This window comes from Copidosoma floridanum, unplaced genomic scaffold (genome assembly GCF_036245765.1).
Source record: "Copidosoma floridanum isolate Cflo_tuat_1 unplaced genomic scaffold, Cflo_Japanese_pri ptg000019l, whole genome shotgun sequence".
NCBI lineage: Eukaryota > Metazoa > Arthropoda > Insecta > Hymenoptera > Encyrtidae > Copidosoma > Copidosoma floridanum.
Window position 1 is genome coordinate 3,226,045 of NW_028321896.1, and position 19,724 is coordinate 3,245,768.

The 19,724-nt window shown below is 47.7% G+C and overlaps 1 protein-coding gene across 2 annotated transcripts in view; it reads left to right on the top strand.

Annotated features, from left to right (window-relative positions):
• Positions 1 to 19,724, top strand: part of LOC106636987 (dipeptidyl peptidase 4 omega) — a 211,792-nt gene that overhangs the window by 16,671 nt on the left and 175,397 nt on the right. The window contains exon 1 of one of the 2 annotated variants that reach the window (XM_014349597.3): positions 11,527 to 11,728. The exons of the other annotated variant lie outside the window; for it this stretch is intronic. Within the exon in view, the coding sequence (XP_014205083.2) occupies positions 11,702 to 11,728 (27 nt within the window). The 5' untranslated portion in view covers positions 11,527 to 11,701. Of the gene's footprint in view, positions 1 to 11,526; positions 11,729 to 19,724 lie in introns of those variants that run through there. 2 annotated transcript variants of the gene reach the window in all.

Here is a 19,724-nt window from a genome sequence, read left to right on the forward strand (position 1 = left end):
CCCTCGACGTTGAATCGCTCATAGCCCCGACACACGAGTCGAGACGTCAGAGAAGGTTCAGCTCGCAGTGGGCCCAGAGCTTGCAAGGGAGCACACGGGGTGTGCTTGCGAAGAACAAAAAAAAAACAGCCAAACACGAGGCTCTGCGGTGTTAAATGGGAGCCGTTTGCAACCGAGAGCCAAGTACGACGATGGCGAGTTTTTTCACACGCGCTCGCAAGGATAACCGAGCAAGGAGACGAAATGAAAGCCGAGAGGCATCACCGTGGAAGAAGAAGAAGAAGAGAAAACCGAGAGCTTGCAAAGACCATGGGCACGCGTAGTATGGCAGCAAAGGCATGCACGCTTTGTTTACATAAGGAACGAGAGAGCCACAAGCAAAGACAGTGTGTAGATACGGGAGAAATACCGGTAGGTGTATATATTAACATAACCGCGTGTGCCGCTCGGGTATGTTCGAGCTTTGAGAGCTTGGTGCACTTACCCCGTGGAATACGTAATGTTGCACGCCGAGCATCAGCTAAAAGGACGTCGAGGGGGGGGGGGGAGAAAAACAGAGGGAAAGAAGAACGGGGACCCACGTCGCAAGGATCGTTCGTCCGTCTTTACACGGATGTATAATGCACATGTATATATGTACACGCGAGAGAGCGAATGATGTCCGCAGGAGTTTATGCCGAGTCTTTCCTCCCGGAGTGTGCGCGGGGGTATATGCGGAGTAGAGATGCTCCTTGCCAACTTTTGCTCCTTCTATCCTCCTCCTCTTCTGCTCCTGATCCTCTGAATATTTCACCGAATCTCGACCTTTACTCGCGTGCGCTACCTATACGTATAAGCGATGGCTGCACGCTACCGAGCTCTCGAGAGAGCAGGGGGGGTCGCGCAAGTGGAGCTCCATCAGCGCGGCGTTTCTCGAATAAAAATAAAGTGTATCCTCGGCCCATCCCCCGCGGAAAGGCGCGTTTATCACTCGGCACGCTCTGCTGACTATTTGGAAAATCCCCTTCTTGTATGCCTCGGGGCGAGCTCCCCCGTTGTATACATGCGACGACGCGCGTCTCCGAGCACCACTTGGCACAACTCTTCTTCCTTCTCTTGCTTGTTTTCTTTCTTCTTTTCATAGCTCCGGCCAAGGGGATAGTAGATACAGACCGAGAGTGTCCGGCACCGCTACCATCTCCCAAGGATGTGGCTTTACGTATGTACCACTAGCCTCTTGCAAAGACGAGTGTCGTTCCTTCTCTTTTCCTTGGTCTATGATTATATTTCTCTCTCGTTTTCCGCCCCATTTGCTGGCTTTTGCAATCCGGGGTAAAGTTTTATTTCACCCGGTCCATCGGAACGACTTTCCGGTACGTTAATTGGAATACAATTAAAGGACCCGAGGTCGTTAGTGGGCACGTTGTGCGAGCAAAAAAAACCAAAATGACATCCAAATTACTCCCCGTTGATTAATTTCGCTCCGGAATGCGTATACTCTCTTTTTTTTCTCCCTTCAAAGAACCATAATTTAATGACCGCGCACTACCGTGTGCAGCCCACCCCCCTTTTTTTCCCCTTAGTTTCGACACTTCATTTTCGGGTGAGGGGGAGAAAAATACGCACTCGCGACCCCATCAAAATTCATCGCGAGCTCTAATCAGCGAGTCATAAATTTGAAAGTGCCACCCCGGAGGAGGAAAAAAGGGGTCTCTACTTTCAATCCTCTCCCAGCGGTAGGTACACGTATCGCACCCGCCGAGGGTATACAAAGGCACATGGGGGGAGGGGGGGCACTCGAGAAATGGCAAATGAGCTAAACAGCCGTGGGCTGCGAATTTTCGCGTGCCCCGCCTCAAAGGCTCCCTGCGCTGCACTGCCGCTACGACAAACACAAGGCGTACATGTATACGTGGGTGTGCGCGATTCTCGTTGCCCCAAGGACGGGAATTAGCTTAGCCGCTCGATTGCCTCTCTCTTTCTTTGCCAGTCAGCGGCCCTTCCGGTGCTCTCCTTGCAAATGAGGCCGCAGCGCAACATGTAGACCATATACTCCCTCGAGCGACTTGGCTCCTTTTTTTTTCCCACCCACCCCCCGCCTTGTACGCTCGCGCCGTCCCTTTTCGCTCGCCTTTCATTGAAAGGCAAAGAGCGTTGTCATCGCCGGCAAAGTCACGGAGATGGAGAGAGAGAGGGAGAGAGGGCTTTTGAAGAAAGAAAAAAAAAAAAAAAAAAGGGTAAGCGACTCTAGAGCCAATATTAACATCGAGGGCGTCCCCCCTCGCCGCGGGGCACTTTGTCATGCAATTCGCTTCGCGGCTATCACGTCATCGTCCTCGCGAATATAATCTTCTTGCAGCTGCAGCGGCGTATTTATATACGTGCGGACGATGATGTACACCGCAAGAGGAGATGAGGAGAGAGAGAGGGCTGCCTTGCTCCACGGCTGCATTTAACGAGTTTCGGGGAAATTTTTGCAGTCGATTTAAAAAAGCTTCCGATGGTTTTTACCACGGCTTTGTGGGGCCACCCTCGTTTTCGATCAACCTCAAATTGATCGTCCTTGTCGTTGGAGTGGTGAAAAATTCGCTGTCTGCTGATGACGCTTTTTCGTTTGGAGGGGTCTCGTTTCCTTTTTTTTTTCCATCACCGGGATTTTGGGAAATACTTTTTTAAATTTTCCGTACCACTTTCCTACTACATGAACAGGATTTTTCATTTATAATAAAAGGAGGTAAGGCGTTTGACTCGTTCGAAGAAATTCAAATTCAACATAATGTTCCGTAAACTGTACTATGCACGTGCATTATCCTATGTCCTTGCCGTTAAAAAGAAACCCAGTATGGGTACTACTGTATTTGGTTTGCCATCGCATACATATAGCAAATGGTTCTTTGTTACTTACAAAAAATCTAAAATAGTATGGCGCTGGACATTCTTATGATCTGACATCAAAGGATAATTTTTTGCTTGTTGCAATATACTTATATCTAATATTTTTACTCTATTGTTAACGATTGATCGATCCATTGAGATGTTCGGATTAATTGAGATTTATGAAAAACCTAAGAGTAGGGTCAGGCTCCTTGGCCAATAATGGCCCATCGATGGCAGCTCGTTATTCAGTCGAGTCGCATGCACCGTTGCAATTACTCGAAAGTGTGTGCGAGTGTTGGTACCCCATTTTCTCACATGTACAAGCTATCCGATTGTTTGTGCTCAAACGTTTGTCTATATGGTTTATACGCCTCCAATAAAATAGACTTCTATAATCTCGATCTGAAAGATATGTACGCGGGTGTGTTTATGGATTGGCCTATAATATTTGTTATCGCCCAAAAAAATACACGAGAAGTGTTTTTGCTAACGCAGAAGTATTTCCCTCAACCACGTTGTTTTTTTTTCCGAAAACTGTAAAATTGAAAAAAATCCAAAAATTGAAACGAAAAAAGTGTGTCGTAGGGGAAAGAACAAAAAAAACCCTGCGTACACACACACACACATACGAGGAGGAGGAGGAGGATCGATGCCCCAGTACCGAGTAGGTACATTACACTACACGAAACAGAGCAAAGGTATCAATATATACCTACCCATCGTCCACTTTCGGATCCATACTCCGTCGCTTACGGTATTGCCGGGATGCAGGGGCAAGAGGGACGGCTGGGATCTTCTTGTAGGGGCCCTGCTATACACGCCCCTTCCGCGAAAAGCACTCAAGATATTGCGCATTACCCTCCATCTCGGCTCATCCAACAGTGGTAGCATAATCGATATTTGATTCAGCCGTCCTCTCTCGCAAGGCCACCTCTCAAGAAGGAGGAGGAGGAGGGTACATAAAACAAGGGCTGTGCCACCCCATCTCTAGATGCTGATCAACCGAGCGACGTGGGTATACACCTCCCATGTATATATTATTACAATAATGCGTCGGTCGCGTGCGCTAATGCACTTTGGGGCAAAGTTTTTTCACTCGACACACACACACACACGCATTATTACTCGCTCGTACATCGATCCTGTAGGTGTATGTGTGTGTGTGTGTGTGTGGATGCTCGTGCTATCTCTTTCGTCCCTTTGAGTACCAAGTTTGGGTTGCAAAAAAGTTTGTGAGTTATTGGGGTACAACGTGCACACCGTTGAATCCAGCACGCGCGACGTGGTTTATGGATATTTAGCGTTTTTATACAACAAGTCAATTACGGAAACGTAGAATTGAAATATTATAAAACAATGCTCATACCTACGGTGTGTGTATACGGGCGGTTGATGGATGCCCCACCGATAAATCACTCGTTTGCGGCACCACCGTTGACTTTTATGTTCCGTTATTTGTTCAGGATTTGCATAACGCCGGTACGGGATGTTTGAAATATACAATCCAATGGCAGTATAATATACATGGGAAAAGAGAAAAGAAAAGAAAAGAAAAACCAATATACCACAGCCAAAGACACACGCGTTTTACCCCCCCCCCCCAATAAGAAATATACATTTATGTGAAAAAAGAGAAAACGAAATAAGAATGGCGCTGCCCGATTTCGCGTGCAATTTGATCCACGCGCGCAAACGCCGAATCAGCATAAGATTGATAAATACAGGCTCTGCGAGATTGCAGGAGCGAGGGGCACGAAAAATGTGTCACCCCCCTCGGGCATTCCGAAAAATAAAAAACTCGGCTCCCGCAATAGCTTAGTTCATAAATACACAAAGAGCAAAGGAGGGGTAGGAATATTACACGTGTTTCTCCCTACGAGAGAGAGAGAGAGAGGCGCATACGTGTGTGTGGGGAGGTGCAGCTTGCATACGCTCGGATATTCCGTGCACGGGTAGCCGGCTTATTGCGCGCAATTTTACACGATCGCGCGGAAAAAACCGCGGTTACGGCCACATCTTCCTCCTTATATGTCGCCGCAAGCTGTGCTCGCTGTACTACGTGGATTTTTCTTGTTGCCCCTCCACCACCCGCTCTTTGGTCAGAGGGAAAAAAATACAGCGGAATGGAGAAGGGGGCGGCTCGCTTCTCGTGTCGCTCTCGCCCCAGGAAGAGGAAAGTTTTCGGATGTAGCGGCGGAGCGCGGTAACATTCTGTTTACCCGCCTCGGGCTCGTAAAGTTCTTTCCCCCCCACATCTCCGGCTCGGCATCAAGATTTTACCCGTGAAAAGTGCGGAAAGCCTTCGGGGCACCCTCCCCACCCCACCCGCCTTTTCATTCTCTCTAACCGAGTCGAGGGAATGTGTAATGGCACATCTCTATATGCGAGGAGAAGAGGAGGAGGTGGAAAAAAAAATATACATAAAAGGTCGAGTGGGATGCGGAGGAAGGGGCGATATGGGCGCGCTACGAGTTGTTAAGTGATGAGCCGCGGGCCAATAATGAAGAGTTACGCAAGTTTCTGGCAGAGGGTCCGGGGAGGGGGAGGGGTAATGAAGACAAATGGAGGTGCGGATGAAGCTGCCAGCGTGCCCCGTAGGGAAAGCAGCTGATCGTCGGACAGCTCGGGGCAACGGTAGCCACCCAGCTCCGGGGCCAATTTCATCAAATGGCTCGTTAAACAGTCATTTGTTACGCGAGTACCAACGAATATCTCCCCCTCCCTCTCTTCCGGCCGTGTGAATCGTAATGAGCCCCAAGGCTTTTCAGATGTGCCACGCACGGCTCGTTTTTCCCGTGAAAGCGAGCCGACCACCACACGAGCACCTCGGATGAATATTCATCCTATAGCCCGAGGGATGATGTATATGCTGCGCCGTATAGTTGTTGCGGAAAAAAAAGATATCAAATATGATAATAAAAAGTACGAGCAAGTGCGGTTAATAACAAGCGATAATTCAACCCAGTGTGGGGGGGGGGGGTGGGAGAATTCTTGATGTCGCTTGGAGTTGGGGGGCCAACCTTGCATTGCGTAGGAAAATCAGAAAATATATAAGCGAGTGCGTGTGACATATATATACACGTCTACGAATCGATTCAAATGGGGCATCAGCAAGAAAGTGGATGGCCTTTGGAGCGCGACGTTGAAAACTCGGCGGTTTTATCGAACGGGGCAAACTTGATACACGTATACATATAAATGTAGGCGAGTCTACGAGTGTGTATGTGTGCACTTACGGTCGAATGAAACCCGAGAGGATCGAGTTTGCCGGGCGGCCGTCGCGAGCAATTACAAATCCAGGCTGTAATTATCGCGGGAGTAAATAATAACAAAGCGCTGCCCGTGAGAAATTAAGGCTGTATTGCGTTTTTCCTTGCCCGTGATGGCCTCGTGACTTTTATCGCCGTGGAAATAAAAGGGTTGGAACATTTACGGTCTACTTGGGCCTCTACGAGAGTAAATTAGGCGAACGCATCATATTTCTCTCTCATCTCTATTGATGGTGGATGAATTTGGAACGTGGATGTACACAATTGTATAACATCAAAGTGTCCTCCGGTTACATTCATTTCGAGATTTTACGTAGGGTTTCGAAAGAATCCGAAAATTCAGAGGTCGTTCAGTCAACCGTACGATGTACACGCGGATGAATTTATGTCGAACTGACACTGGGACTGTATAATATTAAAACAAAAAGTCGGAAAAGAAATCTCGAAAAGTGGGCGCGATATAATTTTCAAAGAAATCAAACCTCAAAGCTTCGATTGTGTACTTTCGTCGATGATGGAAAAATCAGCGCCACGCACTGATAAGCAAGAAACTCCCGCGCTACACTGACCCCGAGACAGGTACCTCGGCACGGAGCAAAAAAAAAAAAAAAAAAAAAAAAAACACGAGTCGTGCTCTTTCATACAAAAAAAACTTTCAAGGCGTATGTTACTACACGAACCTCCTCCTTTCACTTCGACCCACTAATTTTCGGCAGCAGAGCCACGTCGCGCCGAAAGGAGTCGCAAAAGCACCACAACGCGTATAATATATACTCACTCGGAAATTGAGAAAATGAAATGGTTATATATATATAATATACATGTATTGGTTGGGAACGTTTTTCCTCTTGCTCTCTATGTACGCGTACGGAAGCTGCGTCTTTTCTCCCGCCTCGCGCGAGAACACAATAAAATCCCCCTTGCTTTTTCGGCTCCGCGGAAATTGAAGGCTCCGCATGTATACAGGCCCAACGTATAGGCATCTGCCATTCGGGAGGCCCGCCAATGTCTATAAAAGCAGCTGCAGGGTCTATACATGGAATGCACCAGTGGCGCGAGAGTCCATACACTTACATACAAAGAGGGGATTTTCAAGTTGGGCGTACTCCGACCCACACCAAAAACGACCTCTTTTCCCCGCCGCCCGGAGCCAAGGCCCCAAGCTTCGAGGTCAAAGTGGCATATTATGGACTACATGTACTCGCACCTCACTCGTTTAATCGATGTATCCTTTCGCTACCTCGGCCTTTCCCTCCGACACGCGTGACGTTTCGCAAATTACGTAACACGCACATCAGCTGCCGCAACTGCGCTACTAACGCCGAAATTTTCCAACATGCTCCCAGTTTTTTTTTTTTTTTTTTTTTTTTTTTTTTGCCATTTTCGCTCCGGTTACACGCGCCACGTGGATACAAGCGAATTTATTCGCCCCTTTGAAAGGGTGGATGCAAATTTATGACGATGCCGCGAAATTTAGCCCAAGCCCGCGAGGCACTGATTTGAATGAAAACTCGTTGCGCGTATACGTGTACACGCACATGTGGACTTGCAGGTGTGCGCGTTGATTTACGAATTGCTCTGTTTTCACGTGCACGCTTCCTTTTTTTTTTTCTCTTGGGTCCTCCTCGAGTGCCGCTCCATCATATTTTGTTTTAAAATTCCATTTGCAACTCTCAAGGTGTGTCTACACAGCGGAAAGTGGGGGCTGAGAGCCGGCAACCGTATATTATACGTATACGAAGGCACAGAAACAGATAGTTAATGCGTAACGGCGTAACTCTGTCTATACTCTCTATCCTCCATCAGGGCTCGCGTACGTTTTTTTCCACAAGTCCGGGAATTTTGTTTCCCTTTGAACTTGTGGGAGTATAGGATTCGCGTGTAAAAACCACCGTCTACCCATGTCCACGATGAAAAATTGTCACTGGTTACGTCGAAAACAACATGGGAAGAGGAGAAAGACATGAAACCTCGAGAATATATAATTGCAACCGCAAACTGTTGTGTACACTTTTGTTAACGAATAAACTGCACAGAATAATAGAAGAAGACGAGGGCACAAGGTTGGAACGAAGAGAGCGAGAGGCGTCGCACGAAGTGTGATCGGCGTAAAAGTCGAGAGGCCAAAAAGGAAAAGTTGAATAATGCACGAGGAAAGCGAGTGCGCCCCGAACGGCAGAGGCGGCTCGCGAAAAAAAGAAAAAAAAAAAAAAAAAAAAAAAAAAAAAAGACAATGACTCTCGCGCGCTCTCTTCGGTGGGTCGTTGGCGGTGAGCGAAGGAGGAGTGGAAAGTAAAACGGGCGACCGCAGTCGTTTTCTCGGGACGGTTGAAACCGTTGCGGCCCACGGAGCGTCATCCTCGAGCAAAACAAATTTGAAAAAACATCCCCCGCGGCGAGTCCTGCAGCCCCCTGGTCTACACATATACATATATGTATAGGTACTATAGGTACTGGCTCCCTTGTTCCTTACTCCCCCTGTACGTATCGCTCTCGGTGTGCTGCAGGGAGCATATCGGACATGCAACAGGTGTGACGTTTCTCTCGCTTTATCGCACGGGGAGACACACGACCGAGAGCCAGAAAGAAAGAGAGAGAGAGCGGCGCAGCGTAAAGGGCACACGCGTGTGTGAAAAACATAGACACAACCACGACGAGGACGCTCTGCAATGCGCAAGACCGAGAGAGATTCGCGGGGGAGTCGTATATATACGAGAGAGAGAGAAGGAGCCGAATGAGAGAGCGCGCGCCGGTTGGCTCTATGTGCCGCATCAGGGCCAGAGAACAGCGCCCGATCGTTTCAGGCTCCGTCCGTCAGTTGAGCGCCGACCGCCGTCCGGATCGCGACGTCGGTTCTCTCCGTTAGCTCGTCTCTCTCTCGCGTCTATACTCGTCCTCGAAAGGACAGACTTTTTTTTTTCTTCTCTTCTCTCGATTCTCTCGATTTTCCGCCTCTTGCTTGTTTCGCAGCTGACTCGGTGTTTTGGTGGGCTCTGCTGTACGCGAAACGCCTCGACAGAGGGAACAGGACTGTGTCGGCTTCGGTGGCAGGACAACAGCAGCAGGACCCCGTACACAGGCTGCAGCTCATGCTACGAGGTTCTTATATATTGTACTCTTCAACCGTTTTTGGGCCACGGTTTTTTTCCCCCCCCCCATCCTTGCTCAATGTGTATACCCCCAAAGTGTCATTGCATTGTTCGCGAGCGCGTTTGTTTGGTCCTTTGTATACAAGGACGAGAGGCAAGGAATTTTGGGCTCGACGATCCTGTTGGTGAGCCGGGAGAAGGACGGGAAGGAGGAAGGGACCGCGAGGACTCTCTGACACGAATCCGCGCACTTTCTCCTTTCGCCGTCACGTTTTAATTTTCGGAGCCTATAATGTGTACGTGTACACGAGTACACTGATGATAGGCCGTTGCAGCTGTCGTGCGCACGAATCGATTGCGGAGAAAACAATCTTTCTTTTTTTTTTTCTTTTTTTTTTTTTTCTGTCGATTTCTCTTTCTTCACGTGTCAAGTCGTTTTCTCCCTCTCGTCCAACAGTGACACCCGAGTCGTGCATGAAAATTACGATAATGGCAATGCACTTGTTGGTAAAACCAGAGAGCGAAATCGGTACTGGTCGTTGAGAAAAAAAAAAAAAAAAAAAAAAAAGAAAAAAAAAAAGAAAAGGATTCAGTCGGATGGGCGGTACCCAAATGTATTTTATGACTTTGGACGCGGCACTCTGCATACCCCGTGTATGGGTTCATATAATGTATGAGCTTGTGGTAACAACTCGTTGTTTACCGCGCGGTTGCGCAGCTGGCCTTCGTTTACGTAACCACGCGCGTACAATAGCGCCAGGCGTTTGTCGCACGATCCGCACTAAAATGTGACATATTGTATATATGTATATGTACAACCGCGGAAAGTGTGCGAGTCCGTATAATAAGAGCCGAGGAAAAAACAGAAAAAAAAAAAAAAGTGTAAGTTGGTGTATATATGGCTGCGTGCATTGTGAAGCCGCTCCGTGTCGCCTTTCTAAATTCGACGGTGGAATAAGTAGGGAACAGGGCAGGGGAATGCGCAGCGAGAGTGTGCGGATAGTGTATACATTGTCGGAGTGTACGGGCCCCGCGGAGCCGGTTCTCTCGACACTGACACATGCACGCGGGAGAAAGAAGGAAATAAAGAGCGAGAGAAAGCACGTGGTGTACCGCCGCTTAACGACTGGCCGCTACATCCGTTCTCTCGGGCTGGTTTATCGGGATGTATTTAGATTTATTTAAATCAACTTCGATCGGCCGAGCAAATCCCTGCGCGCGAGCCATTTTTGCCCCGCCAAAGGATTATCCTTAAAAATATATGAATCTCGTACTCATTCAACTCGCAAATCTCAAGGACAATTGTAAAAATTCTCTCGATCCAACGATATGATGACGGTAATGTGTGTGTCCCAACGCCGATACACGTAAGACGCCCCAACAATCATCACATAACGATTTTGCCACCGATTTACACGCATACCTATATTTTATGTTTCGTCAACGTGATCACAGGTGTTATTGAGTCGGTCCAAGAAGCTCAGGTTTGCCCCGGTGGCTGAAAAACACTATGTATTCTCGTGGCTGAGGCTCATACGGGCGATGATAAATAAAAAAAGTACATATCAATTACATCGTACGAAATTGCATTATTTTGTCTGATCATGTTGTCTTCAGCACTGCACGCATGCAATCATATTCATCCTTCGCCCAACCAATTGTGTCTATATGTATATTTTTTTTTATTCCCTCCAACCCGTCTCATCTCAAACATACGCGCGCACGTGTCCTTGCCACGGAGGGACAAACCACAAGTAAAACGCTCGTCACGTTATTCCCGCAGGTATACGGAGCAGTAGCGCAAGAGGCACACAAGCACGGTATAATATACATATACAGTTAACAAGTGTACAGCCCGTAGCAGTGCAACGGCACACGCGGACTTGTGTACCTGGGTCTGCGAGATAAAGTATACATACAGTGACTCCGCTCGCAGATTTGTATACGCGGCTGCAGTGCTCCCTTTCTTCTGCACACGGGGGCACAAACGAGACTGCAAGGGACCGAAGAGGGAGCGAGTCGATAAAAAACACCCAGAGCCAAATTGCCGATCGTCAACGCGGATGCTCCGTTTTGGACGGCGCCGACCTCGCCGTTACTTCCTGCACTTTTGGGCCCGCCGTGCCACCCGGATGAAGTAACGCCCAACGAGCTCCTCTGCGCGGGTACACCACCCACGAGTGCGGTGCGAGCTGCAGGTCGTGGAAGAGCAGGGGGGGGTGGGGGGCGCATAGGTCAACGGCAGGAGGGACGGGAGCCGGCATCGACGTGGCGCTGATTAGCTACGATCTGTTGCTGGAGCGCAAGTTGCCGCGTCACAGCTGCTTTTGCGACCACGACGAGCCGGACGGGGATCGGGGGGAGAAGGCGCGCGAAGCTGCCCACGATACCCGCGACGCTAGAACAGGCCCTCTTACTCCTCCCCCTCGTGCAGGTGACAACGCCGGGGACGAGGGGGGAGGCAAACCCAAGGGGAGGAGGACCATCATGAGGGACGGCGTGTTCGACGTCAGCGTAAGTTGTCGCCCGATATCTTCCTTATTCGCTCGTTTGTTGCCTGATGCCTTTGTCTTTCGCACGGTTACTGTATAATTATGCCTATACATGGGTGTGTATATTTATGTATGTGTATGTATGCCATCACGCACGAGAGGAGCATTGTCCAAATGTACACACGCATGGTCCTATACTCGCGTAATTGATGTTGTGTCTGCGTAGATTAGTGAGATCGTAATCCGGTCGCTCCTCTGCCTACATACATTACTCACATGGCATGTCCCAACGGCATGCGTCCGTGTACGTTTCCTTGTGCATAATAACACATACGCACATATATATATATATATATATATATATATATATATATATTGATACGTATATGTATATAACCAAGATATTCGGAAAATCCCATGAGCAATCGAGGTGCATTACTACTACCTCCTGCATGTGTTGTATATGTATGTACCTCTATAGGTACACCTGCACTCCTTGCCGTGTGTGTACATTGTGCATTTATGCAAACTATAATGTACAAGGGTGCGTCACGTTGTCTACCAAAGTTATATATATATATTTATGTATACATAAATACAGGGCTACTGTCCTGTTTCGCCCAACAGCATCATCGGCAGGGCACGCGCTTGTATATACGGTTCACGTGTTCTATATTAGGTGTATGCATATACTCACCTAATAAATTATTATGTACGTATCCATAGTGTTGAGCAAAATCGGTTGAGAAATTTTCCGCGGGTTGCCTATAATTAAAGTTGCCGACGAGGCGACGCCAACTTCTCATTGTCTTTTACCGTATATTTTGTATGCGTATATAGTTTCCCGTGCAGCGTTGATTGTTTATCTTCACTCATCGTAGTGCTTCCGAGAAAATTTGTCCATGCACCAGCTGTGATGCAATTGCAATAGTGATGGATATTGTTTCCTCCCACGTGTTTATCATGTATATTTTTTTAAATGGTACTTTGATTCGCGATTTCGCAACGATCTGTGTATAGCTCGCGCTGGTTAAAAATCATAGAGCAGATCGATCGGATGTATGTGCGCGATGCCGCGTTTCGGGGAATCATATATAAATCAACAATCAATCATTTTTACGGTCGACTCAAACGCGCCGCAGCTCTTGTTTTTACAATTTCGCTTTTTTTTCCGATCCACGTTAAAACGAAAAACTTTTCTTATCTTTTGCCAAACGCAACGGGGGGAGGGGGGAAATGTATATTATCGCAAGAGTACAGCAGTAAACAAAGCTAATTGCACGGCGCTCGTGTATACGTGTATGCGCGTCGTTCAATCGCTTATCTTTATCGTCACGAGTGCATTAATGGTACGGAAAAAAAAAAAGAAAAAATTTAAATTCGATCGGTCGCAATTTCGCGATGCCAATCTATATATATGCGTAGACGTTTTATTGCACGGTAGTAAAAATAATAAAAAGATAATGGCACGGAAGAGAGGAGGGCTTCGCATGCACGATTTTTAATAACTTTCGTCAATCTCTGTGTTATACATGTTTGATAACGAAATATATGCGTACATGTTTGCAAAGCTCCTATATATTGTACAGAAAAAGTAATAATTGATGGTTCACCATGCACGAGGCGCTAAGTTTCAAAAACCCTGAGAAGCTCTGGAAACAACGAAAACTGTACATTTTGATACACGTATATGTGTGGAGGAAGTAAACGGGGAGGAACGATAAAATTGAGGCGCAACAAACCAATAAATCCCCCCGTTTTTTTTTTGTTGTTTTATCGCACGGAAGCGCAGGTGCCGCTGTTCCGTGTATGAAACGCGCGGAAGCAAGGAGCATTAATTCGACAATTGGAAAAAGTTCTCCGATGCATACATGCAGTTGTGTATAGGTATACGGCCCGGAGCATCATCTCCCGCGTGTCCGTTTCTACTTTTACTCACGAGCCATTACACCGACACGGCAACGCTCGTAGGTAGGTAAAGGTACTCTTCCGACTTTTTGCGGAAAAAAGAGACTACGCATCCAGTATACGTAATACCTTATCTATCGCCAAAAGTAGTGCGGCCTCTCCACGTATGTGCGTTGCACACTACCAAGGCTATACTGTTGTCCTCTTGACAGTGATCCCCCGGACACGCGCTGATAGGGGTAGAAAAATCATACGTAGGTACACGGAGGGAGAGTATAGGAGGACTGTTATTATTTGGAGTTTTCCCCTCAACGGTAACTTGGACAATGTCAAAGATCAGCTCGTCCGCGCGATATAAAAGCTTTGGACAAAACCGTCGGCCGGCTGTTAGTCCGATGATCCGGCCAAAGGCTGAGTCGGGGAATAGGGGAGTGCCGAGCGCAGAGGGAGGCGGACCGATGTTTGGTGTAATTAAATTAATTCCAGCATCCATATGGATGAGGCCGCCCCGACGGACAGAGAACTTTGGAGCAAATGAGAAAGTTGGTGCGCCGAGCTTGACGAGAGAGAGAGAGAGAGAGACTGGCAGAGGACAATGGGGGGGGGGGAAATACGCCACCCTTCCGTTGGCAATACACCGTGAAGGTCACAAGTACACCAGCTCCGTACTCGCATCGTAGTTTACACAATAACGTAAGTAGGTATAACCCAAGGACGCAGATGTGGCGACTCTTACGGCCACACGGGACACGCATTTGCATGCATCGATGTTAGGTATACCCGATGTGCGTATAGGGGCGAGGGAGGAGGAATGATCCTTGCTCTTTAGGAGGCTCGAGCAGGATTGTACGCCGCGTTACGCGTATTGCACCTCCGGAATACCTGATGGGTACATGGCCACGCGCTCGCTGCTGTTTTCCCTTCCAGTTTCACCCCCTTTGTGTCGCTGCAGTGCCGTGAAAATAGTACGCCCCCTCCATCCCTTTTCCGTTCTCGAAAACTGCAGGATCATTCAGTGTTTCGAGCGATTGATCCATCTTGATTTTTGCCATGCTTGCAAAGCACGATTCAGCCTTCCCTCCCTCCCTCTCTATACACGCGAGCGTTTATACCCTCGTCCCTTTTTTTCGCGCCGTTCTTGTATATGTAGAGCGCTTTGCGTTCGGTGAAAACTATATATGTGTGTGTAGTTTGGTCCAGTGTTTATCAACAATCAAATCCGATTGCTCGCGTGTTGGTCGGATTACACGAGCCTTGTTCGAAAAACCGAAACGCGCGTGCAGTGTGTATGTTCACAGGTATCGCCGATGATGAGGCTTTCAGGACACGCGCGTTGTTGATGCTCCTTGACAATGCAGTGCGCGATTTCATGCACCGACTTTGGTGGGAAAATTAATTACCATCCGTATATATACTATGCCGTTGAAATGAAAAACTGATACCTCATACATTTTACTGGACACCCAAGGGTACAATGACTTCTCTCTTTTATACGTGTACTTACGTGTGAAACTAAATACAGACTTATTTCTACGCCGTACTTTGGCATTAATTGAGTAACAAGAAAGTAAGATTGAGGCCGTAGTGGCGTCGAATTGCAAATTATGATGATTTACTTCGCAAGTATACGTGTCAAAGGTAAAGTTGCAGGGGGGGGGGGCGGTGGACGTGAACCACGAACTTTGATTTTCCATCCGCACCCAACGAGGGTGGGTATGAGAGTGCGAGCCGTACGGAATCGCAAGTTAAAATAACGCGACTAATAAGATATATCACTCGGGGTATGCAATACAGCCCCACTCGATCCACATCCGCACTTATACATACTTTACGACCGGAGTAATTCCTTCACCGCGCGCCCCGATAATTACGACGCGTTCATCGGCCCGTTATACTTTAACGAGCATTAAAAGAATATTCCGAGCGCCGACGTTCCTCTCGGCTCTTGACGCGTAATAAAGTGCCGAAGGCGGGTGCAGAGTACGGGGTGCCGGGGAACATGGCGAAAGTCCCTTTGTTCCATCCCTTCTTCGTTTGGTGTATAACCCCGAGACGAGGAGGAGGTGGGTGGGAGATATCAAATTATTTTCGCCCCTTCGCGTTCATCTGGCGCATCTGCCGGGACCATCGCGGGGATGGAGGGTACCAAAAACGAACGAGAGAGCGATAGTGCATTTGGATGATTGCTGCAGTGCCCCCTCCCGCATGCATTTGATATCTAGCTTGTGAGTCGCTTTCGTGCAGCGCGGGCTCTCCCGACAGATGAGATTTTGAATATGTGCATCCGCTAGCCGTCGTACGTAGCTTACTTTCCCCTCCATCTCTTTCCTCGGACGGCCCCTTGATGGGCAATCTCGGCCACTGGAAGGGCAAATTGTATTTCCACGGGAAAATGTTTTTTAATTGCGTCCTCTATACGGGCGGCTGTATTGGTTTTTAATTGAGATATGCCACGTGTATGTGGCTCCAGAGATCGATAAAGTATGTACGGTTATGAGGGCAGGGTGCGGAAAAGTGGGTCAGGGTATATATAAGCTTCTCCTTTGTCCTCGTGGATCAACAATATCATCCCTCGTGCGAGCGAGGGAGGGAAATACGGCTCCGAAAGAAAATAAGCCGTAAAAAATTTTCATGTCTTTTGGGATCTCGAGATTACGGTGTATTTTTTTTTTCGTTCAATGACTGGCCACTGGTGCGGATCTTTGCACCGTGGAAAGCTCAATTTTTCCATCGAGAGATGCATCTTCTTTAATAATTTTACATTTGAAACGGTACAAAATCAAGCTTTGTTTTTGTCCCGGTTGATCACCAATAAGGGGTTGTTTTCTTTCTTTTTTTTTTCACTCTCCATCTCGACTGGTTCCTCATGTGTCCAAATGAAACACGTTTTATTTGTTTGACTAGTGACTGTGGAGGATTTTTAACTCAAGCGCGTGGGAGATGATTATTTTTCACCATTCGAGCGTCGAAATTTTTCGCAAACGTTGCATTTGCGTGCAACGCTTTAAATCTCGTTGATTCTGCTATTGTAACAACGGGTTATTGGCAAATTAGCCCACAAACATTCTACTGCTGAGCTGTCGCAGGATACAACAATTAACTGTATGACTACGCGAGTCCTACTTAATTTACAACACTCCCGAATCCTCTGATTTTTCGACTCTGGCATTCAGGAAAATTCATAATGGCATTCTGGAAAATTCATAATCCTTAAGTACCAATGAACATCCGCAAACTCATCACCCGTTGCAGGATAATTTTGGAATTATCGGTGCAATCCCGAGGCGACCCGCCATATATTAGTGTTTCCCAAGAACCGATCCTCTCGACGAAAGCGTCCCGACAGTCCAAGGAAAGCACGATATCCTGCAACTCCTGCTCGGCTGCGTATCTCTCCGCCCACTCGGGGGATAAAAGTACCCCAGGAATAAGAAAACACACACGCCGAGGCCCGGTACCCATAAATCCACAAGATTGGTCGGCGCTACTTAAGCAAAGACAGGCCCCCCCCGCCTGTTTTTTTTCTTCTTCTGCGCTCACTTCACTCCCTATACATGTACCCCCTTTAGCGCGCCGAGTGCACACGGGCCATCTCGTTCTCTCGCAGAAAGGGAGAACTTAATAGCGCAAGAGATGGAAAGGGGCGCCCAGCCAGTGGAAGCCATCAACCGACTGGCCTCTCCTCTTATGAATAGCAAATGAAATGGCACGTGTATATATACCAACGCACTCCTGTACACGGGAGGGGGGGGGGTAGACGAGAAGGGACCGCTACTATATATACCTAGGGGGTTGGGGGGAGGAAGAGCGTCGTTCACCTGTGCGCGTCCGACCCCATCCCTCTCTCGGGTGCTCTGAAAATTTCATCGGCCCAGCCCTGGCTGCAGCAGCGTGTGTTTAATGCGCACATGCTCCAGGACAACGAGGTCCCTCGATCCTTTTTTTTTTTTTTTTTCCGGCTTGCATCATTGCCACATGCATATGCACCACAGGTAGTACGTCTGACTGCGCGCACTGGGATTTGACGTGTTACGCTGAATTTTTTACCTCGAGCCGCGCTACCGCTACTCCCCGAACGAATCGACCCGAATTCCCGCTCTCCTTTTTTTTTTTTTTTTTTTCTTTTTCGTCCCTAACACCTACGCGCGTTACATTCGCGCACAAGCGTGCCCCGGACCGTCCCCCCGCTCGCCTGCGTGATGCATAAATACACTTAAATCCGCGCGCGAGAGCCCCTCGGAATGTCGAAAACGCCGCTTCGGCTGCGAACCAACAAAGATCATGTCTCGTTTAATATCATATACTCATGCGTGCATTTAGAGTTGAATTTTCAAAACGTGAGGGGGGGGGGCGTTGTATTTTTACCATGACCCATTCGTTGCGTTTACAAACAGGGGTCGGAGGGCGATGTAAGGGATCACCGGTGCACGTGTACCCGAGGAGGCATTACCAGCCAGAGAATTGGGGTGGTGAAACGGGAGGACGAGTCCCCTTGTCGTGCTTGTTCGGCGTTGTTTACACGATGAGAGAGGAGGGGTGGAGTAAACACAGGGCGACGAAAGGGTAGGGAATTCGTCTCGCCGTCAACGGGGGGGGGGGTTATACTGTTGTATCGATTGTTTCGAGAAGGAATAACAATAGGGAGTTGTTTCGGGGAAAATGGATGTAGGTGTGCGTCGTTGGCGTTTAATTGGCATTTATTGAGCCATGTGGCCTTGGCTCCGAACGGATGCCGGAAAAACCTCCCTCCCCCGTAGGATGGATGAGCGAATCGAAGAGAGAAAACACAACGATACGTCCAGTGGGAGCTGGTGCCCTTGAAATTTTTGTTCAAACATCGCGAGACGAGCACACGGATGGCTCATATTATTTCTCGGTAAACAAGGTCTCTTCGATGTATATGTATGTATGGAAACTGCTGCGCAACTTGGGTGTTTACAAGGGAAAAGGAGAAAAAAAAGCAATATACAAAAGTATACTTGTACCTGTTGGTATATATACACGATACGTGTAGACACGTACAAGTTCTTCGAGTTTCAGGAGCGGCAGTTGTGTCGGCACGTCAAAGGAGAAGCGCAATTACACGCTGACGGCAAATCGTCGGAACTCCATTATACCCTCGTATACTTACTTTGAATTGTTTCAACAAGTTGTCGCGGCCCATCTTTTTCGGGAGTACAGTTTCTCTCGAGCGCTCGCTCTTCAAATGCTCATCCTTTGTTTCACGTAATTGCACGTCTGTGAATTGACTTTATTAAAAAATACCCTCGTTACTTGAGGCACTTACACAAAAATTCAGTATACGAGGTACTTGAGCGAATATGGCTATGGAAGCATCCATATGATTAATCAGTGCTTTCACAAGTTGAATAAACATTCCAGGTAATTTCCAATGAAAATATATGTGTAAAGGACATACATTGCGGGTAAAAATTTAGTGGCCAACAATATTTGTATCAACGTAGATTCCATTTCGTGATTAAAGAGCTAAGAGATATTTTTAATTAAAAACACAATTTTGACGTCTAGTTGAATAATCAGGAACGTAATGGACAGCATAAGTAAACATATAAATTAAAAAATTAAAACGCAGACGTGCACCCTTGATGGTGACTGTAAGTACTTTCTTTGGGGGTATAATTAAATGAACCCGACTTGAATTGGCAAAATATTTTGAGCTCATGATTCGAGCGGAGGACAAAGGGCTGGTGAAAAACAAAAGGCAAAAACCGCAACAGAGAGAGAGAGAGAGAGATCTGCTCGTTGTCGTATAGTCCCTGTTAATTACAATAAATTTATAAGCTTTGCGAGGGGAGGGGGGGGGTGAGCCGAAAAGGACGAAATTACAGTGGCAAAGGAAGTCGAGCTCTTCCGTCAATGAAGCCAAGAAACGAGAGAGAGACACGGTGGATTTAATAGCTCTATTGACTTTGCGTTCCCCGGGTCCTTCACCATCAACCCCTCCCCCACCCCCTTTTTCTCTCTTACTCCAGCGACGGCTCGCTCTATCAAGTAACAGCTCCTTCCCTCTCGCACCCATGGGTTATTACGGCAATAGCTCACCAGAGGACGTATATATACACCCTCTCGATTTTAGTCCGGAGGAGTCG